The sequence below is a fragment of the Perognathus longimembris genome, chromosome 16 (genome assembly GCF_023159225.1).
Source record: "Perognathus longimembris pacificus isolate PPM17 chromosome 16, ASM2315922v1, whole genome shotgun sequence".
NCBI classification, from domain to species: domain Eukaryota; kingdom Metazoa; phylum Chordata; class Mammalia; order Rodentia; family Heteromyidae; genus Perognathus; species Perognathus longimembris.
The window spans coordinates 1,111,228-1,130,975 of NC_063176.1; the positions used below are offsets into that span (position 1 = coordinate 1,111,228).

Below are 19,748 nucleotides of genomic sequence, written 5' to 3' on the forward strand. Positions count from 1 at the left end.
CTTCCAGTATTGAACAATAGTTTAGAAATGAAAAGAAAATATATATTTGGAAGTTTCCCTGTAGGAATGTTGGTGGTTTTCCATGATTAGTAGTCTAGGTTTGTTGCATTTCCTGCAGGCTTTCTCCTGGGCTTCAGTGACCAGTAAAAACCTGCCTCCTAGTGGTACTGTTTCTTCCTCTGGAATTCCACCCCATGTTAAAGCACCAGTCTCACAGGTAACCAATCTGTGAACACATTGGATTGTATCCTTGTTACATTGCCAATTGCTTACTTTTTAAAAATACTTTTTGAAATGAGTCAATCGGAAATTGTGGATTAAACATAAAAATTGAACTAAACACCAGTGCACCCACTTTAAATGCCAAATCTCCATTCATCCTCTACATAGGTGGTATTTGGGTTTTGGGTGTGTGAGAAACAGATTTAGTTGGTTTTACCAATATATGACATTGACATTTAAAAGGCTTCTTAAAATATCAAAGATATTTTAAAAATTCATTTTATATAGCAAAAGTATCTTAGATAAATTTGGAAAGCACAACATAGTATGGCATTGTAATGAATTTGTTTAGATTTTTATAGAAAACTTAAAAAAACACATATTTTCCTAAGCTCTGTCCATAATTTGTACCACTTAGTTGAAGCCTGTACCAACTTATGACTGTAGTGTTCACCTTAACTTACGATTCCAGTATTCTGCTTTTTGTCTGTCATCTTTAACCCATTACAGAGCTTTCCAAGAATATGAAAATATGACACTGGCTATTTGCAATGTTAGATATAGTTTAGATTAACTAAATTTTAAGTAAGTTTCTTGGCATAAAGGGTATCCAATTCTTTTTCTCTACATTTTGAGTTAAACTTCATTTCACTTAAATTTACACTTAAAATGGTAGTTCGTACATCTTTTGCATGCTCTAGAAAGTAATACATTGAGTTTTTACAAGTAATTACTAATGTATAGTCCTGGTAATTGTATGCATTATAATCAGTTCTATAATAGTAGAATGCATGGTATCATAATGCCTGCTTTTGTCAGTTAGATATTTTATTGAGTGGTTACCTTAGGTCCCAAACTAGAGTTCCATCTTACTGAAGAAAATTGGCTTGTATAGTGTCATTTGTGCTTTCAACTATTCAGAGACATGATGACTGACTTTTGTGGCCTTTCTTTTGAAATCTTGATTTACTATCAGTTTTGGATTGCTATTTCATTTTAAAAAGTTGATGACCTTTTAAGTGTTAAAAGTTAAATCCTGAGTCATTCTCATTGGATCCTTAAAAACCACCCATTTTGAATACCTGTGGGGAGTGCTAATATTCCCATTTCCAGAGATAGGATGATTCAGGACTAGAATAACTCACTTGTGGTCAGACTGTCAAATAGAGCTCTGGCTTTTGCATTTATGTAATGTATAGAGCACTATACTCCATATGTGACTGGAGCAAACCTATACATGTCCTCAGTGCTTGGTCTTCCTGTATTTAGTCAGCACCAAAAAAAGGTACTTTATTTAATTTATGCCTAAGCTACATGAAGCAGCCTCTTACCTAGGAAAGTAATTTTTTTTTTGGCCAGTCCTGGGCCTTGGACTCAGGGCCTGAGCACCGTCCCTGGCTTCTTCCCGCTCAAGGCTAGCACTCTGCCACCTGAGCCACAGCACCCCTTCTGGCCGTTTTCCATATATGTGGTGCTGGGGAATGGAACCGAGAGCTTCATGTGTAGGAGGCAAGCAGTCTTGCCACTAGGCCATATTCCCAGCCCGAAAGTAATTTTTTTGTACCTTAAGTTTAAAGTGTTTTTTTAGTTACTTTTCAAATTTTAGGGAAGTAGGTTGTATTTCCCACTCTACTCCTTAGAAAGATGAAATTTTAAATGTTTACATTAAACTTTCAAGGAACTTTCTGATCTCTTAATACTGTATTTACAATAAATTCATGATATTTCTACTTGGTTGAATAACCCTTTGAGTTTTATTTTAACTTTTGAAAAGCATTTGTTTCCTTACACTTTAGGTTATTGATTTAAACAAAATTATAATTCTAGGTTATTGGTAGGATTTAATTTAGAAGTAGGTAAGTTATTTCTCAGTAAAGTAGTTTTTGTGTGGGAATTGGCTCATCTTTAAATGGCTTTTATTTATTGAGGGATTTGTTTATAATTCGTTTACCTGCTTTTATTAATTTGATGGTTTCATTTTTATTTCATATTCTGTTTGACATTCATTGGTGTGATTTGTCATGAGATCAAATATACATTCTGGTTAGATAAATTAATTTTATCTGTTTAGAATAATGTGAGTCATTGAGCCTGAAGAATTATAAGTATATAGCTGGCTTAGTGGATGTTTACCATTTACTGAAGTAAATATTGCTAGCTTTTTGGTCTTGTCTTTTTACGTAGTGGCATCATCAGAAAAGTCAGGGTTCTAAAGAATGTTATGAGTTATTTGTAAAGTGTTGGAACTCATCTGGTAAATTTTAAATTCTTACAGACTGAGACTTTGTTACTTACAGTTTATTTTGGTAATCTGTTCTGTAAAGTGTAAATTTGTCAAGGTCAGGGCCCTCAAGGTCTTGGATAACATTTGGATTGGGTGAGTGTAAGGGATTTTTTTTTTTGAATTTTGAAAGTATAAATTATAGTTGCTATTTAAAAAAGTTATAAAGGTGATATAGTTACATAATATACCAGCTTAAGTGTGTGATAGTGCTTCTTCTATTCAATTCTTTTTTTGTTCAAAGGAAGTGTGTACGCTTTTAGACTACCTTAGTTAAAATTCCTAAGTAATTGCCATTCTTGCGTGTGCGCTCGCACGCTCTCTCGCGCTCTCTCTCTCTCGCGCTCTCTCTCTCTCGCGCTCTCTCTCTCTCGCGCTCTCTCTCTCTCTCTCTCTCTCTCTCTCTCTCTCTCTCTCTCTCTCTCTCTCTCTCTCTCTCTCTCATCAGTCGTGGCACTTGGGACTCAGGGCCTGAGCATTGTCCCTGGCTTCTTTTTGCTCAAGGCTAATACTCTACCTCTTGAGCCACAGTGCCACTTTTGCTTCATGCCTAGGGCTTCATGCCAGGCAAGCACTGCCACTAAGCCACATTCCCAGCCCATAATTGCCATTCTCAAAAGGCATATTTGGGGTCAAATTCATACAGCAGGGGTCTTGGGACTATCATTAGGTCTCCTTGTCAGACAGAATATCTACGGGTTTTGAATTTGCTGAGTGCCAGCAGTGCACACCTATAGTCCTAGCAACTCACGAGATTCTTAACTCTACCAGAAAACCAGAAGTGGCTCTATGACTTAAAGTGGTAGAGCACTAGCCTTGAGTGAAATATCTCAGGGACAGTGCCCAGGCCCTGACTGAGGTCAGGCCCTATGACAGCGTGCCCCCCCCCCACACACACATAAAGAAGAGTCTTAGCCAGGTACCACTGGGTCATGCCTATAATTCAGCTCAGGAGACTGAGATCTGAGAAGCATAGTTCAAAGCCAGCCCAGTAAGACAAAACTATGAGACAGCTATCTCCTATTAATGAGCTACAAGTTGAAACTGGAGTGATGTGGAAGCAAGTCATGGCTAAAAATGCCAAGGGAAAGAGCCCCAGTACTAGAGCATGTACACACACCACAAAGTAGTTTTGTTATTTGTGTGTATTCCTATAAAGACCTTAATTCCTTTTTGTATCAGCCAACGAAATAAACCGTGCTGTTAGACACACTTATTTAGCAACTGTTGGCTCTTTAAAATTATATATAGGTAGTATATATAGGTTCATCTAAATTATATTATACATATATGTGTGTGTATATATGCATACTTTTTTTGGGGGGGGGAGTGCCAGGACTGGGACTTGAACACAGAGTTTGGGTCTTGACCCTGAGCTTTTTTGCTCGAGAGAGTCTTAAGATTTTTTTTTTTCCTGCTTAGGCCGTCTTCAGACTGCAATCCTCAGATCTCAGCCTCCTGAGACTATAGTCTAGAATTACAGGCGTGAACCACTGGCACCCAGCTCTTAAGATTCTTTTTTAAACAAGCAGAATTCTACAACATGGGAAACAATTTCATCTTGAGGGAGATGGGACACTTACGTTGAAGAAAGGAGTTTGGAATACGCAGGCAATTTCGTTAAACTGTTAGTATAACATTGAACATTTGTTGATAGATTTTAGATTACACTGGCTAAAATTGTTGACAATAAATGGTGTTTTTTTTTTAAAGGAAATATTTTTTGTCCAGATCTATTCTTATAAATTATAATATCTCAGGTATATTTGTAATAAGTGGGTTTGAGCCATTAAATCCTTAGAGAGATGATTGCCCATAAATACTAAGTTTACTGCCGGGTGCTGGTGGCACATGCCTGTAATACAGCCTGGCTACTCTGGAGGCTGGTATTTAAAGATTGGGATTTGAAACCTGGGCACTGAACTCGTTTAGATCCTTATCTCCCAATTAACCACCACATGGCCAAGAAGAGCTGACCATGGCTCAAGTGATGGCACTAGTCTCAAGCAAAAAAGTTCAGGGATAGCACCAGGCCCTGAGTTGAAGCCCTATTATTGGTGTGTTCAAGTGTGAGCACATGAGCGCGCACGTGCGCGCACACACACACACACAGAGGGAAATAGATTTACTAGCCCTTTTCCTTAAGTTAAGGACATGTTCTCCGTGCCCTACTGTTGGATTTTCCTCCCATAATCCTTGACAATTGATAGACTCATTTTCTGTCATTAGAAGCCTGAAAAGGTTGGAAGCACTGAAAATACTGTTAGACGAAGGATATCATTTTATTTAGCAGACATACATATTAATATTTTGTTTGAAAGTAATGATGTGTTGTAATTAGAGTTCAGAAGACAACTTAAAACTATTCAATTCTCAGCTACCCACCCACAGTTAAGGAAAATTATCGGGTCAATACTTTAAGTAAATGTACACTTTCTCATAAGTAGAAATAATAGAAATTTTAAAAGGATTTTCTCAGCTAGTTGAGATGCCATATACATCCTTCATGCTTTTTATATGCTTTCAAACCTAGAGGTAGAGTAATCTAAGTTATATACTTTGAACTATGAAAATACTAGTTTTGAGGTTGTAGAGTAGGGTTAGGAGATAAAACTTGAACATGTAACATCTGAAGGACAGCAAACTGTATACTTAGGAATTTTGTGTCTTGTATTATTTTTTTCTAAAATAGCCTTTAATTTTGTTTATGTGGAGTGGTTCATCTTGCATTTTTGTGATTTTTTTTGTAGCAATACCTTTTATGCTATTTCACTGTAGGTATAACTTCAATGAAAAATAAGATTATTAAGAGCAGTTTATTATGAGTTAAAGAGCCTTCAATGGGAAAAAAAAACAACCTACCCTACAGTCCTAGATTGGTACAGAACATTAAAAAAATTTTTATACACATACAATTTTATTAAGAAACATTGTAAACTTAAAACTCATTGTCCCTGCTGGTGACTTGCTGATAGTCGTTATAATGTGTTTTCCCCTTGTATTCTAGCCAAGAGTTGAAGCTAAACCAGAAGTTCAATCTCAACCACCACGAGTCCGTGAACAGCGGCCTAGAGAGCGACCTGGTTTCCCTCCTAGAGGACCAAGACCAGGTGAGTTAGCTATACAAGCCTTTAGAATTTAGCACCTGGAAAACTGAAAAGACTTATTAAACTTTACAAAACCATAATGGCTTTATAAGCAGGTCCTTGAAGAATCCTCAAATGTTTAAGAGATGTGAACATGCTGAAATACATTATGGTGCAGAACAACCAATGAGAGGTAGATTTGTTATTATGCCATATCGACATGCATTTTAAGGGCATGAAAGACTGAGGCATGTTTTATTTGGTTATTGTCACTAGTTCTAAGTCACGTACAAAGTACTCTTTACACAGATCTTTCCCCTTTTTGGGGGGGGTGGGGAGGAGAGTCTGTCGTGGAGCTTGAAATGCAGGGCCTGGCACCGTCCTTGAGCTCTTTTGCTAGTGTTCTACCACTTGAGCCACAGCACCACATCTGACTTTCAGGTGGTTAATTTGCCTGCCCTGGCTGGCTTCAAACTGTGATCCTCAGATCTCAGCCTCCTGAGTAGCTAAGATTACAGGTGTGAGCCATTGGTTCCTGACAGGTATTTCGATTGTTCTTATGTATTCAGTTGCCACAATATAAAGTTGACTTACCTTGTTAAGCTAATTTATATAGTACTTTCACTTGAATTCCGTTCAAATTACTTTCAAGAGGTGGTGGGAAGTAATGTACAACAAATTTCAGAATGTTACTCTTCGACCAATAGAAAACATAGTTTTACTGAACTAGAAGTTAAACTGGAGTTGTTATCTAGCTTTGTCACTGTGATCCTATGTAAGACCTTGTATCCCATTTAGTAGTGGGAAACTTTTCTTAAGTGGTGCCTGTCTTGCATTACTATGCTATGCTGCCAGTGCTTTGGGGGAGATCAGTAACACTTCTATGTGAGAGTACCCTAAAGACCTGCAAAGTGAGATATTGATGCTTTTAGATGTACTGATTTGATTGGCTGTAATGTTGTTAAAAAGATTATGTATTGGAATTTCAAAAGGCTAAACAAATATTTAGTAGGAATGTACCTCACTGAAGTCTATTTGACTCCTGGATGATGGTAGCAGTTTGGGTAAGGAGGATTACTTATATAATAAGACAGGTCCAAAGTCAGTACCCCGACTCGACAGTTTACTGTCTTTTTTTTTTTTTTTTTTTTGACAACCTACTAGACACTTGCAGCTCATCTGAGATGATTAAACTAAAACAGATCTCATAAGCATCGACTTGTTTGTTTGTTTGTTTGTTTTTTTTTTACACATTCATTAGTTTGAACTTTTTTTGTCTCAGCAAGGCAAAATTCTGCAGAAGGGTATGCTGTCAGCCAAAAATTTGGCAAGCAGGCAGGATACTCCCTATGCATCCCTAAGGCAGCAATCCTCGGCCCCCTCTTCAGGTTGGTTAAGCTCAGCTTTGAACTCTTTTATATGGTGTTAATCAATTCCTGTTCTCAGGCAGAGGAGATATGGAGCAGAACGACTCTGACAACCGTAGAATAATCCGCTACCCAGACAGTCATCAACTTTTTGTTGGTAACTTGCCACATGATATTGATGAAAATGAACTGAAAGAATTCTTTATGAGTAAGTGGTTTGTTTTGCTTTTAAATGAAGCTTTAAAACTTATCTTGTATTAAGCAGGAATAGTACAGACCAATTTTTTTAAATGTTTATTTCCTGTGCTCTCAGTCTCACCTTAATTGTTCAGAAGGCAATAAATGACAGTCTAAATTATTTTCTAGGGTTGGCCTAGTCTAGTACAGGAGAGAGGTGAGTGAAAAGCTGGACAAATCAGTATTAAACCAGGGAATAAGACTACTTTGGCAAATAGAACTGAAGATTAGGTGGAAATAAGTTGTCTTTCTAAAACTTTGCAGGCAGCTTCCTCAAGGAAGGGATTAATACAATGCAGAACAAATATTCTGGTCAATTGCTTGATCTCGTAGGTGGTGGCCTACCAAGTGAGTGTCTTTTTTTTTTTTTTTTTTTTTGCCAGCCCTGAGCACTGTCCCTGGCTTTTCTTTTGCTCAAGGCTAGCACTCTGCCACTTGAGCCACCGCGCCACTTCTGGCCGTTTTCTGTATATGCGGTGCTGGGGAATCAAACCCAGGCCTTCACGTATACGAGGCAAGCACTCTTGCCACTAGGCCATATTCCCAGCCCCCCAAGTGAATGTATACCTTGTTACTGTATATAGCAGTCCACAACTTTGTTTTCAAATGGATCCAGAACATTAAAGTTACTCATCCTGAATAATTAAAGACAGCAGAATAATCTGTTAAAAATATTTAACACTTGGTGTAATGTGTATATTTTCACAGGTTTTGGAAACGTTGTGGAACTTCGCATCAATACCAAGGGTGTTGGGGGAAAGCTTCCAAATTTTGGTTTTGTGGTTTTTGATGACTCTGAACCAGTTCAGAGAATCTTAATTGCAAAAGTAAGTGATATAAAGGGCATAATTCAAGACCTTACTATTCTTGTTGTATATAATAATAACTTGGTGCATTTTAAAACCATAGAAAATCTTCTAATAGTAAAGCTAAAAATAGTTCACTGTGGAATGGTATTTATGCAAAGAATCAATTTTTACTAATATTAAAAGTCAGGTATGGATAATTTTAAATTTTATTTTCTGTGTTGAAGGTTTGAAATGTTGCATATAGAGTTTCATCAAAATGTTATTTCTTAAGGTTTTCTAATTTATTTGTGCAAGTTATTACATTTTTCTTACTACCTAAACTGCATATCAATATTTTTTCTCTTAAAGCCAATTATGTTTCGAGGTGAAGTACGTTTGAATGTGGAAGAGAAGAAAACGAGAGCTGCAAGAGAACGAGAAACCAGAGGTGGTGGTGACGATCGCAGGGATATCAGGCGCAGTGATCGAGGTCCCGGTGGTCCCCGTGGAATCGTGGGTGGCGGAATGATGCGTGATCGCGATGGAAGAGGACCTCCTCCAAGAGGCGGCATGGCACAGAAACTTGGCTCTGGGAGAGGAGCCGGGCAAATGGAAGGCCGCTTCACAGGGCAGCGGCGCTGAAGCTCCACTGTTGGCAGAGTCTTGGCAGTGGTACATTACTCATCGTGTTTGCATTCTTGTTAATTTTTTTTTGGCTTTGGAATGTGACACAGCCTTTTTGATCATTTCTTTGATGTGAAAAGCATCTTTGGTTATCAGTTAAATTGAGGTGGACGTTATTTCCCAATTTCACAACAGGATTCACATTGTTAATTTATAAATCTAGACTTGAAGAATTAAGGACTGAGAAATGACCATATCTTAAACTGTCTACAACAAAATGAACTTAAAAGGACATGCCCACTGAATTCAGGTCCTTTGAGTGTAAAAAATAATACTCTGCTGCACATTTTGTTTAAGTGTTAACTGTTTCTGCCTATTGTTGGAAACACAAATAGTGCAATTTGTGCAATTGGAGAACCTTGCCTTTTTTCTTGGCTTCCCCCCAAAATACAAACCAACAGAAACTCGTTATGCACTCTTCAAAATGCACTATTGGGTACTCTGAACTCATTAACATTGACATCTGCAACAGGAGGCAACAGGGAAAAAAATCTTCATCATCTTTTTGAGTAGAGAATAGTTGTGAAAGATGAGGGCATTTTATCTGCTTGCTGTGCAACCAGTGTATGTACACATATACCTTAACAAGACTACAATTATATCCCAGAAGGAAATCATTTAGTTATGAACTAAATAACAAAAATCAGAACTTGAGATGCTATGGTCTTCAACCTTAGACCAGATTTCATAGCTCCCAATCTTGAGAGTTTTCTACCTGCCCCTCTTCAGCACAGGGTGGCTGGCTCCGCAACACTCCCCCCCCCCCCTTTCCTTTCTTTAAGCTGTGTACAGTGAAAATTGTCTTTCCTGTATTTTTGTTCTTTGGTAATGTAATAAGCATGATGGTGCCTTCTATTAATACATCATTCCAGTCTTGCTGGTAATTTTGTACAGTATAGTTTATGATTGCTGTGCTGCAAAGCCAAACAGCTGCAAAATGTTGAAAAAAATCATTGGAATGTATTAAAATTGCAGTATCTTTAAAATCAGTAAAATTGACGCCAATTATTTATCTTGTTCTTCAGTTAACAACTTTTGTATTCTCTGTGGGAGGGAGTCTTGTGTGTTTTGGAAGGAGAGGGAAAGAGGAAGTCAGGTACTTAAGTCTCTAGTTGACTTTCCTCTTGTTACCTGTGAATGTGCTTGGAAAAGTCATCAACTTGATGTACATTTTTAGTGACATTTTTAAAAGCAGTTAAGATTCCATAAATGGCAAGTACACCTAAAGTAAGGATACTGCAATTTTCAGAGGAAAGAATGGCAGCTCTGAAGTGTTTGCATTTTTTATGTGGGGGGCAGGGAACTGTCATTCATTTTGCACAATTCTTGAACTGATGTCAGCACCTGAGTGGCTCCTGAATTTAAGTCTGGGAAGACACTTTTTTATTTTTTACATGAATCTTTAAAACAATTCTGTGAGCAAAGTTTGTAGCTGCTGGATTATTGTCTGTCTTTATAACACGTACCAGTAAACCACAAGTATGACACAGTTTATTCAGTTCTGTGCTTGGAGCAAGCAATCAGTACGTACCAGGTTCTGATGTTTTGGCAAGAAGTGGGGTAAAATAAGTGTGACCACTTACAGCTGCTTGTTAGCATGGAAGACTTCTCCATTCTGATCTTAGTAAAAGAAACAAAATATGCGCTTGACATAGTACCAAATTGGCTTGGAATTATGCAACTGTTGGCTATTTAGTAAACTAGCAAATGACTCGTGTATTTTGTTTATTATGAACTGGGCAGTATAAGTAAAACAAAATCTTACTTGTTTTTCTTCCCCTTCAGTGAGGTCTTCCATGTCTGAGGAAAAGTCTTGCACTATTGCATATATTTTGGGGACACAGATTTTTGTAGTTTTCATGGGGCTTGGATTTTTTTTTGTTTGTTTGAAACAGTTTTACATTTTCTGATGTATAGTACTTGAAGTTCTTACTAGAAAATTACTTTGGTGTTGAAGCTTTTAGCCAAACTACTTTTAAAGAAGTGGTTTGATTGTCAGTGTTTTTTCCCTTGGTCCCCAAATGTATATTTCCTCTATTCTCACCATATATGTAAATAAAAAGTCTCAATGTGTATGTAGGTGTGTGTATGTGTGTGTGTGAGAAACACACCTACATACACATATCCAATCCAGGATATTGCCCTGTAACCCATGAAAACTGTTCTGGCACCAAAACAAATGACAAATGTTAAATGTAATAGAAAATTAGAGCAAAGAGCCATTCAGCTTCAGTCTTACAATACCACAAATGAAACATTTAAAACATTGTATGGAGAAGTTTACATGGTGATTGCTCACCTGCAGTACTGTGGACTTTTAACATTTTGTCCCCTTTTTAGTGAATCAGTAAAATATTCACCATTTACTGTTAATTGCTGATTTTATTTTATGTTTTGATGGTAATATTCTATCCTTACAACACTATTGCAACCAAATTGGCTTTACCATCTTGGCTTTAGTAGGTATAGAAGACAATGGATTACCATCTTTAATGCTGTAATGTGTTAAGCATTATATGCTAGTAGAATCTAGTTTGTTTCAGGTGGAAAGTATTCTTTTGAGTTTCCATTTTGAATGTGTTTGGACTAAACAATAAACTACTGATGTCTGCAGCATTTATCTATCTTCCTAATTTAATCTAGTTTTGTTCCCATAGTCTCCCAGTTGCATTGCATACAGCCTGGTAAAAATATTACTTGTGACATTAGTTTGAGTAATTACTTGAATATATTTGAGTAATACTTGAATATAGTTATAGAGATGATTATCAGGACTGGTAGATAGCTGATTCTTCATTTAAATACAGTTAGATCAGAAGAGGACATAGTGTAAGGAGGGAGAGTGATCTACAGCATATCTCTAAATGGTTGGGGTCCAGAAAGTAGAGGAAATTAGTAGTTTTGTTTTTGAAACAAGGCCTTACAGTGTATTACCCAGGCTGGCTTTGAACTCATGATCCTCCTGCCTTGGCCTTAAATTCTGGTATTATAGGCTGAGACCTTGAGTCTTGAAACAAGTTTATCATGCATTATAATATTAAAAGAACTGGGCACTGGTGGCTCACACCTACCTATATTCCTAACTACTGAGATCTGAGGATCACAGTTCGAAGCCAGCCTGCGCAGAAAAAGTCTACTCAAGGACAACCTCCAGGTCTCTAGTTCAAGTCCCAGCACTGGCATACACACAGAAAACATTGTCATAGGATTTCCAAATTAATATTTAAGTTTTTATTGGAGAGAAATTACAGCTCCTGGGATCTTTGCTGGTTAATTGGAATTAACCAGTTTCAAGGACTTTTCCTGCCTCGGCTGACTTCGCACTGACTCTCAGATCTCAGTCTCCTGAGTACCTAGGACCACAGGCAGGCGCCACCAGCAACCACTGAACCAGTATTAAGGAACTAACAATTTTCTCAATGTATATCAAGCTCAATCACAATGGGATAACTACGGCTATGAAAAAATGTTTTGTTACAGAGGTTCAAATATGTATCCAAGACTAGTGAAAACAGATCGAGGTTCAAAGAAGCAAGTTACATGGGTTTGGGAATTTGTGTGTTTTGCTTTTTGGCCAAAGTTGGGGCTTTACCACTTAAGCCTATACAGCTCTGTTGGTGGCTTTTTGCTGCTTAATTGGGGGATAGTCTCAGGGACTTCCTTGTGATTCTCACATCTCAGCCTCTTGAGTAGTTAGGATTATGGGTGTAAGCTCCAAGCACCCTATTTGAAATTTGTTTTTAAGCAGCATTCTGATTTCCCAATACTGGAGAAAGTAGTACAAGTCCAAGCTCAGATATTCATGGACAAATTCTGTAAATGGTCACTTTAACCCATCTCTTGATTCTAGAATTTTATTAAAATGCTCTGCTTTCTTGAAGTGCATTGACAACAAAAGAAAAGTTCAATATCCTATTTTTTGTCGCTCACCCATACCCTAACACCTAGGTTCTTTTCTCCACAAACCGGCTAGGAAGTGCTTCAGTGTATTCTTGTTTCTTTTTGCCAGTCCTGGTGCTTGAACTCAGGGCCTGAGCACTGTCCCTGGCTTCTTTTTGCTCAAGCACTCTGCCACTTGAGCCACAGCACCACTCCTGGCCTTTTCTGTATATGTGGTGCTGAGGAATTGAACCCAAGGCTTCGTGTATACGAGGCGAGCACTTTACTGCTAGGCCATATTCCCAACCGCTTCAGTGTATTCTGTAAGTCATCCCTATGGTACAAGATGGTCAAGAGCACAGCTTTCAGTGCATGGAATGGGTTTGATTGGGAGCAACTCCCTTTTCTGTGCCTCTTTCCTGTGTTAAAGGAGATAGGTGGTTGTAAGCATGTCTGTTAGAGCTGTTAGTGACAATTGTATTTCTACTGTATCCCGTTTAACAAACGTGTCCTCTGCTTATAGCACCTTGGAAGCACAAGGTAAAATTAGAAAGTTTCATTTTTTTTCCTATGTAACTTACCTGTGTACACCTGTTTCTAGTAATGAACTTGTGATCTGTAATCAGCCGAGCAACGTTGGAAGTTTCATCTGTTACTCTTTTGTTTCCCTCCTCCATTAGCTATATTCAGAGTTACTCAGATGAGTTCAAAATTATATATATATATATTTAATATAGAATGTGTTGAATAAGGTTTAGACAGATTAAAAGGACCGAAGTTGGGTGTGGTTGCTTACACAGGTAAATCCCAGCTACTTGAGAGTCAGATGGGACAGATTTCAGTTTGGGGGCCAACTGGAACAAAGCTGTCGGTATTCCATCTCCACCAATGAGCCGGGGGCATGGTCTGGTGACATTCTGTCATCCCAGCATCGAGGAGGCATAAATAGAATCTTGATCTAGGACATCTCTACTCCCCCCCCCACCCCCGAAACCGATCTGAATGAAGCAAAAAAAGGGTCCGGGCCTTAAGTTTAAAGTTGGGCTCGTGCCGTCCCAGGAAGAAAGACAAGCCCGTGGGAAGGGGAGCATGCACATGGTATCAGGAACTACCAGCCAGGGGCAGATGGGTGACGCCTGCGCACCTGCTCTAGACGGGGAGACCTGGAGATGGCAGCTCGAAGCCACCGGGGCCGAACAGCCCCGGGAGGTTCCCGCTCCAGCTCCACCTGCCCGCGAGCCGCTCTGCCTGCGGGGGGCGGCGGGGCCTAGCGGGCCCTGGAGGCTTTCCAACTCCATCGTCGGGACGGACAAACCATTGAACACGAGGATCCGACATTGCTGAGCATCTGGCACCTCTGTTCACGGCCCCGCCTGTGTCCCGGTCCTGGGGGGGGGGGGGTCCACCAGCTGACCCCGCCTGTGTCCCGGTCCTGGGGGGGGGGTCCACCAGCTGACCCCGCCTGTGTCCCGGTCCTGGGGGGGGGGTCCACCAGCTGACCCCGCCTGTGTCCCGGTCCTGGGGGGGGGGGTCCACCAGCTGACCCCGCCTGTGTCCCGGTCCTGGGGGGGGGTCCACCAGCTGACCCCGCCTGTGTCCCGGTCCTGGGGGGGGGGGTCCACCAGCTGACCCCGCCTGTGTCCCGGTCCTGGGGGGGGGTCCACCAGCTGGCCCCGCCTGAGTCCTGGTCCTGGGGGTGGTGGTGGGGGGATGGGGGTCCACCAGCTGACCCCGCCTGTGTCCCGGTCCTGGGAGGGGTGGGGGGGGTGGGAGTCCACCAGCTGACCCCGCCTGTGTCCCGGTCCTGGGGGGGGTCCACCAGCTGACCCCGCCTGTGTCCTGGTCCTGGGGGGGGTGGTGGGGGGATGGGGGTCCACCAGCTGACCCCGCCTGTGTCCCGGTCCTGGGGGTAGGGGTGGTGGGGGGATGGGGGTCCACCAGCTGACCCCGCCTGTGTCCCGGTCCTGGGGGTGGTGGAGGGATGGGGGTCCACCAGCTGACCCCGCCTGTGTCCCGGTCCTGGGGGTGGTGGGGGGATGGGGGTCCACCAGCTGACCCCGCCTGTGTCCCGGTCCTGGGGGTGGTGGGGGGATGGGGGTCCACCAGCTGACCCCGCCTGTGTCCCGGTCCTGGGGGTGGTGGAGGGATGGGGGTCCACCAGCTGACCCCGCCTGTTTCCCGGTCCTGGGGGTGGTGGGGGGATGGGGGTCCACCAGCTGACCCCGCCTGTGTCCCGGTCCTGGGGGTGGTGGGGGGATGGGGGTCCACCAGCTGACCCCGCCTGTGTCCCGGTCCTGGGGGTGGTGGGGGGATGGGGGTCCACCAGCTGGCCCCGCCTGTGTCCCGGTCCTGGGGGTGGTGGGGGGGCGGGAGTCCACCAGCTGGCCCCGCCTGTGTCCCGGTCCTGGGGGGGGGGTCCACCAGCTGACCCCGCCTGTGTCCCGGTCCTGGGGGTGGGGGCGGTGGGGGGGCGGGAGTCCACCAGCTGACCCCGCCTGTGTCCCCGTCCTGGGGGTGGGGGTGGTGGGGGGGCGGGAGTCCACCAGCTGGCCCCGCCTGTGTCCCGGTCCTGGGGGGGGGGGTCCACCAGCTGACCCCGCCTGTGTCCCGGTCCTGGGGGTGGGGGTGGTGGAGGGATGGGGGTCCACCAGCTGACCCCGCCTGTGTCCCGGTCCTGGGGGTGGTGGGGGGATGGGGGTCCACCAGCTGGCCCCGCCTGTGTCCCGGTCCTGGGGGTGGTGGGGGGGCGGGAGTCCACCAGCTGGCCCCGCCTGTGTCCCGGTCCTGGGGGGGGGGTCCACCAGCTGACCCCGCCTGTGTCCCGGTCCTGGGGGTGGGGGCGGTGAGGGGGCGGGAGTCCACCAGCTGACCCCGCCTGTGTCCCCGTCCTGGGGGTGGGGGTGGTGGGGGGATGGGAGTCCACCAGCTGACCCCGCCTGTGTCCCAGTCCTGGGGGGGGGTCCACCAGCTGGCCCCGCCTGTGTCCCGGTCCTGGGAGGGGTGGGGGGGTGGGAGTCCACCAGCTGACCCCGCCTGTGTCCCGGTCCTGGGGGTGGTGGGGGGATGGGGGTCCACCAGCTGACCCCGCCTGTGTCCCGGTCCTGGGAGGGGTGGGGGGGGTGGGAGTCCACCAGCTGACCCCGCCTGTGTCCCGGTCCTGGGAGGGGTGGGGGGGTGGGAGTCCACCAGCTGACCCCGCCTGTGTCCCGGTCCTGGGGGGGGGGTCCACCAGCTGGCCCCGCCTGTGTCCCGGTCCTGGGGGTAGGGGTGGTGGGGGGATGGGGGTCCACCAGCTGACCCCGCCTGTGTCCCGGTCCTGGGGGTGGTGGGGGGATGGGGATCCACCAGCTGACCCCGCCTGTGTCCCGGTCCTGGGGGTGGGGGTGGTGGGGGGATGGGGGTCCACCAGCTGACCCCGCCTGTGTCCCGGTCCTGGGGGTGGGGGTGGTGGGGGGATGGGGGTCCACCAGCTGACCCCGCCTGTGTCCCGGTCCTGGGGGTGGTGGGGGGATGGGGGTCCACCAGCTGACCCCGCCTGTGTCCCGGTCCTGGGGGGGGGTCCACCAGCTGACCCCGCCTGTGTCCTGGTCCTGGGGGGGGTGGTGGGGGGATGGGGGTCCACCAGCTGACCCCGCCTGTGTCCCGGTCCTGGGGGTGGGGGTGGTGGGGGGATGGGGGTCCACCAGCTGACCCCGCCTGTGTCCCGGTCCTGGGGGTGGGGGTGGTGGGGGGATGGGGGTCCACCAGCTGACCCCGCCTGTGTCCCGGTCCTGGGGGTGGGGGTGGTGGGGGGATGGGGGTCCACCAGCTGACCCCGCCTGTGTCCCGGTCCTGGGGGTGGGGGTGGTGGGGGGATGGGGGTCCACCAGCTGACCCCGCCTGTGTCCCGGTCCTGGGGGTGGTGGGGGGATGGGGGTCCACCAGCTGACCCCGCCTGTGTCCCGGTCCTGGGGGGTGGTGGGGGGATGGGGATCCACCAGCTGGCCCCGCCTGTGTCCCAGTCCTGGGGGGGCGGTGGGGGGGTGGGAGTCCACCAGCTGGCCCCGCCTGTGTCCCAGTCCTGGGGGTGGTGGGGGGGTGGGAGTCCACCAGCTGACCCCGCCTGTGTCCCAGTCCTGGGGGTGGTGGGGGGATGGGGGTCCACCAGCTGGCCCCGCCTGTGTCCCGGTCCTGGGGGTGGGGGTGGTGGGGGGCGGGAGTCCACCAGCTGGCCCCGCCTGTGTCCCGGTCCTGGGGGTGGGGGTGGTGGGGGATGGGGGTCCACCAGCTGGCCCCGCCTGTGTCCCGGTCCTGGGGGTGGGGGTGGTGGGGGGCGGGAGTCCACCAGCTGGCCCCGCCTGTGTCCCGGTCCTGGGGGTGGGGGTGGTGGGGGGTGGGAGTCCACCAGCTGGCCCCGCCTGTGTCCCAGTCCTGGGGGTGGTGGGGGGGTGGGAGTCCACCAGCTGACCCCGCCTGTGTCCCAGTCCTGGGGGTGGTGGGGGGATGGGGGTCCACCAGCTGACCCCGCCTGTGTCCCGGTCCTGGGGGTGGGGGTGGTGGGGGGCGGGAGTCCACCAGCTGGCCCCGCCTGTGTCCCGGTCCCGGGGCCGCGCGTGGCTGGTGGCGCGGGCGGCGAGCCGGGGGCGGGTCCCGGGGGCCGGGACGATCGGGCGGGGGCGGCCTCTCGGGTGGGTTCCCCGCTGCTCCGCCCTCGCGGGCCGCTCGCGCCGCCCGTCGTGGTGCCGCGGGTGGGCGTGTCCGGGGCGGGCGTGGCAGAGATGGGCGTGTCCTTGTGGGCGTGGTCGGGATGGGCGTGTCCGGGTGGGCGTGTCCGGGTGGGCGTGCCCCCGCGCGCTCCGCCCCCTCCTGCTGGCCCTCCACCTGATTGGCTCCCGAGCCTTACGTGGGCTGCGTGTGTTTCCTCCCTGAACGAGTTCCCGCCGGCGCGTCCGGTCTCCTCCGGGAGGGAGGGCGGGGGGCGGGCGGCCAGGCGGCCCTCTCCCCTCTCGGCTCGTCCGGGTCGGGGCGTGCCCTCCCCCCTCCCCCCCGCAGGTCAGGGGAGCGCGGGGGGCTGAAAACCCCGACCCCCGGCGCCCGACGTGGAACCCTGGGCGGCCGCCCCGCTCCCACGGGGCCCCCGGGACCGCGCGGAACCACGGGGGGGTGAGGAGGCGGGAGACCCGCCCGGGGGCGGAGCCGGGGCCCCGGGCGCCCAGACCCCTTCGCGCCGAGCGCCCCGGCCGCGGGCTGGCGGCCTCGCCCTGGCCCCCCCTCCCCCCCCCGCCGGAAGCTCCGCCGCCACCGTGTGCGACCCCGGGGAAGCCCGCCCAGCCGCCGCCGGGGGAGGTCGGCTCACCCTCGGCGTGCACGGCCTGGGAGGGCGGGGGGGGGGGGGATAGACCCGCCCCGCGGCACCCCTGGGAGGCCCAGGACCTCGCTCGCCCGGGGCCCATCCGCCGTGCGCCCCCCCCAGGGCTGGAAGAACCGGACCCAGGCCGTCGGGGGGCGGAGGGGGGGTCCAGGGATCAGTTCTCCACAGGCCTCCAGCAGGCTGCCGTTCCCGCCCCCCACCCAGAGCCGGTGGGAAGAGGGTGGCGGGGGGCCCCTCGGAGCCCCCATACCGGGCGTCCCTGAGAAGGCTGCCAGGACCCGGCCACCTTCATCACACCACACAGAGGGTGGAAGAGAGCCTCCAAAGCCAGCACCCCCCGGCCCTCCACCCCCACCCCGGGCCCCCTGCGCGGGGGTGGAGGACCGAGCTGGGGGAGTGGGGACCCTGTGCCTCCCGCAGGGGAGCAAACGAGCCCACCGGCCTGAGCCTCGCAGGGCGTCCCTCAGGCCAGGCCGAGGGGCAGCCTGGGCCTGACACGCCCGCCCCCGGGGCAGGAAGGGACTTCATTGGCAAAGGGCGCGTAGGTCCCAGTGTGACACTGAGGGGAAGCCTTTAAACTGGCCAGCCCCGGCCCCCAAAGGAGGCGACCCGTCTAGTGACCCGCCTAGGGCCCCCTGGACGGTCCCAACAATCCCGGGAATTAGGCCAAAAATAGACATCTTCATAGCAGGGAACAGATTCCGATGCTTGGCTGACACCGGGGCAGACCAGATGATATTAAGGAAAGAGGAGGCCCCGCCACCAGGGAGGCTGACCCCCGGGGCCTCCGTTGCTGGGGGTGGGGGTGATGCGAGGTCTGGAGAGGCCCAGGGCTGGCCTGCCTGGAGGGGTGTAGATGGCGGGCAGGGAGCCATACGCCCCCTGGTGGCGTCTGCTGGGACCAGGTCCTCAGGGGATATGTTGTGATATCCTGGAGGATGAGGAATACCAACAACCATTTGGCCTGTCGGGTAACCTTAGCAACCATCAGGAGATCTACTTTTTGAGGCCTGGAGGCTAAAGGTTCCTGCTCCCCGTGTGAGGCTTCACCCCCAATCCTAGAGGCCACTGTTCTACAAAGGGGAGGATTGCACACACCCAATCAAGCTCCAGACCTTACCGCCCTTGAGGATTCTGGGGGCCGAGCTTAGGCTAGACTGTTTGCCCCCTTAAGCCTCAGTTATCCTTCCGGTCGTCCTATACCTTGGGGGAGTTACAAAAACTGTTAGGTGAGATTAACTGTTTAAGGCCTTGGCTTCGCCTGCCTACAGAAGATCTGCTTCCACTTCTTGACTCTTTAAAGGATGAAGCCCCCACTGATGTTATTACTATAACTCCATCACATCAAGTAATATTTCAAAAAATTCAGACAGCCCTCAATATGGCACAATTGGCTCGTAATAGGCCCGAATGCCCCCTTTGTCTTTGGATCCTTCCCAGCTCAGAGCTTTCCTCAGCCGCCATTACTCAGGCGGGCGAGCCTCTCCAATGGGTGCATGCATCAGTAGGAGGGGCTCCCAGGGTTTACTCCCAGCTAGGCCAGCTAGCTGACCTGGTAATTAAGGGCAGGGATATTTCCCTGAGACATTATGGGCGGGATCCTGATGTGCTAGTTATTCCCTACCGGCTGTCAGATTTTGAGTGGGTTAAAAGAAACCATAACCGGGTGTCTAGTGCCTTAGAGGGTCTCATGGGGAAGTTGGACTGCCATTATGGCACTTCGAGATGGGTAACCTCATTTTCAAGGTTACAGTGGACTCCCCCCATATTTTTCTCTACCAAACCTCTTATTAAAGCTGTAACTATTTTTACTGATGGAGGAAAAGCGGGATCTGCTGCAGTGATACATTCCAC

At 48.3% G+C, this 19,748-nt stretch overlaps 1 protein-coding gene across 2 annotated transcripts in view; it reads left to right on the plus strand.

Moving 5' to 3' along the window:
• The window catches only part of G3bp2 (G3BP stress granule assembly factor 2), a 58,090-nt gene extending 46,805 nt beyond the window's left edge, over positions 1-11,285 (plus strand). The window contains exons 9-13 of one of the 2 annotated variants that reach the window (XM_048363987.1): positions 119-217; positions 5,511-5,613; positions 7,036-7,164; positions 7,902-8,020; positions 8,351-11,285. In XM_048363987.1, the coding sequence (XP_048219944.1) occupies positions 119-217; positions 5,511-5,613; positions 7,036-7,164; positions 7,902-8,020; positions 8,351-8,623 (723 nt within the window). In that variant the 3' untranslated portion in view covers positions 8,624-11,285. The remainder of the gene's footprint in view (positions 1-118; positions 218-5,510; positions 5,614-7,035; positions 7,165-7,901; positions 8,021-8,350) is intronic. The other variant, XM_048363988.1, reaches the window with a different exon arrangement.
• The last annotated feature ends 8,463 nt before the right edge of the window (positions 11,286-19,748 follow it).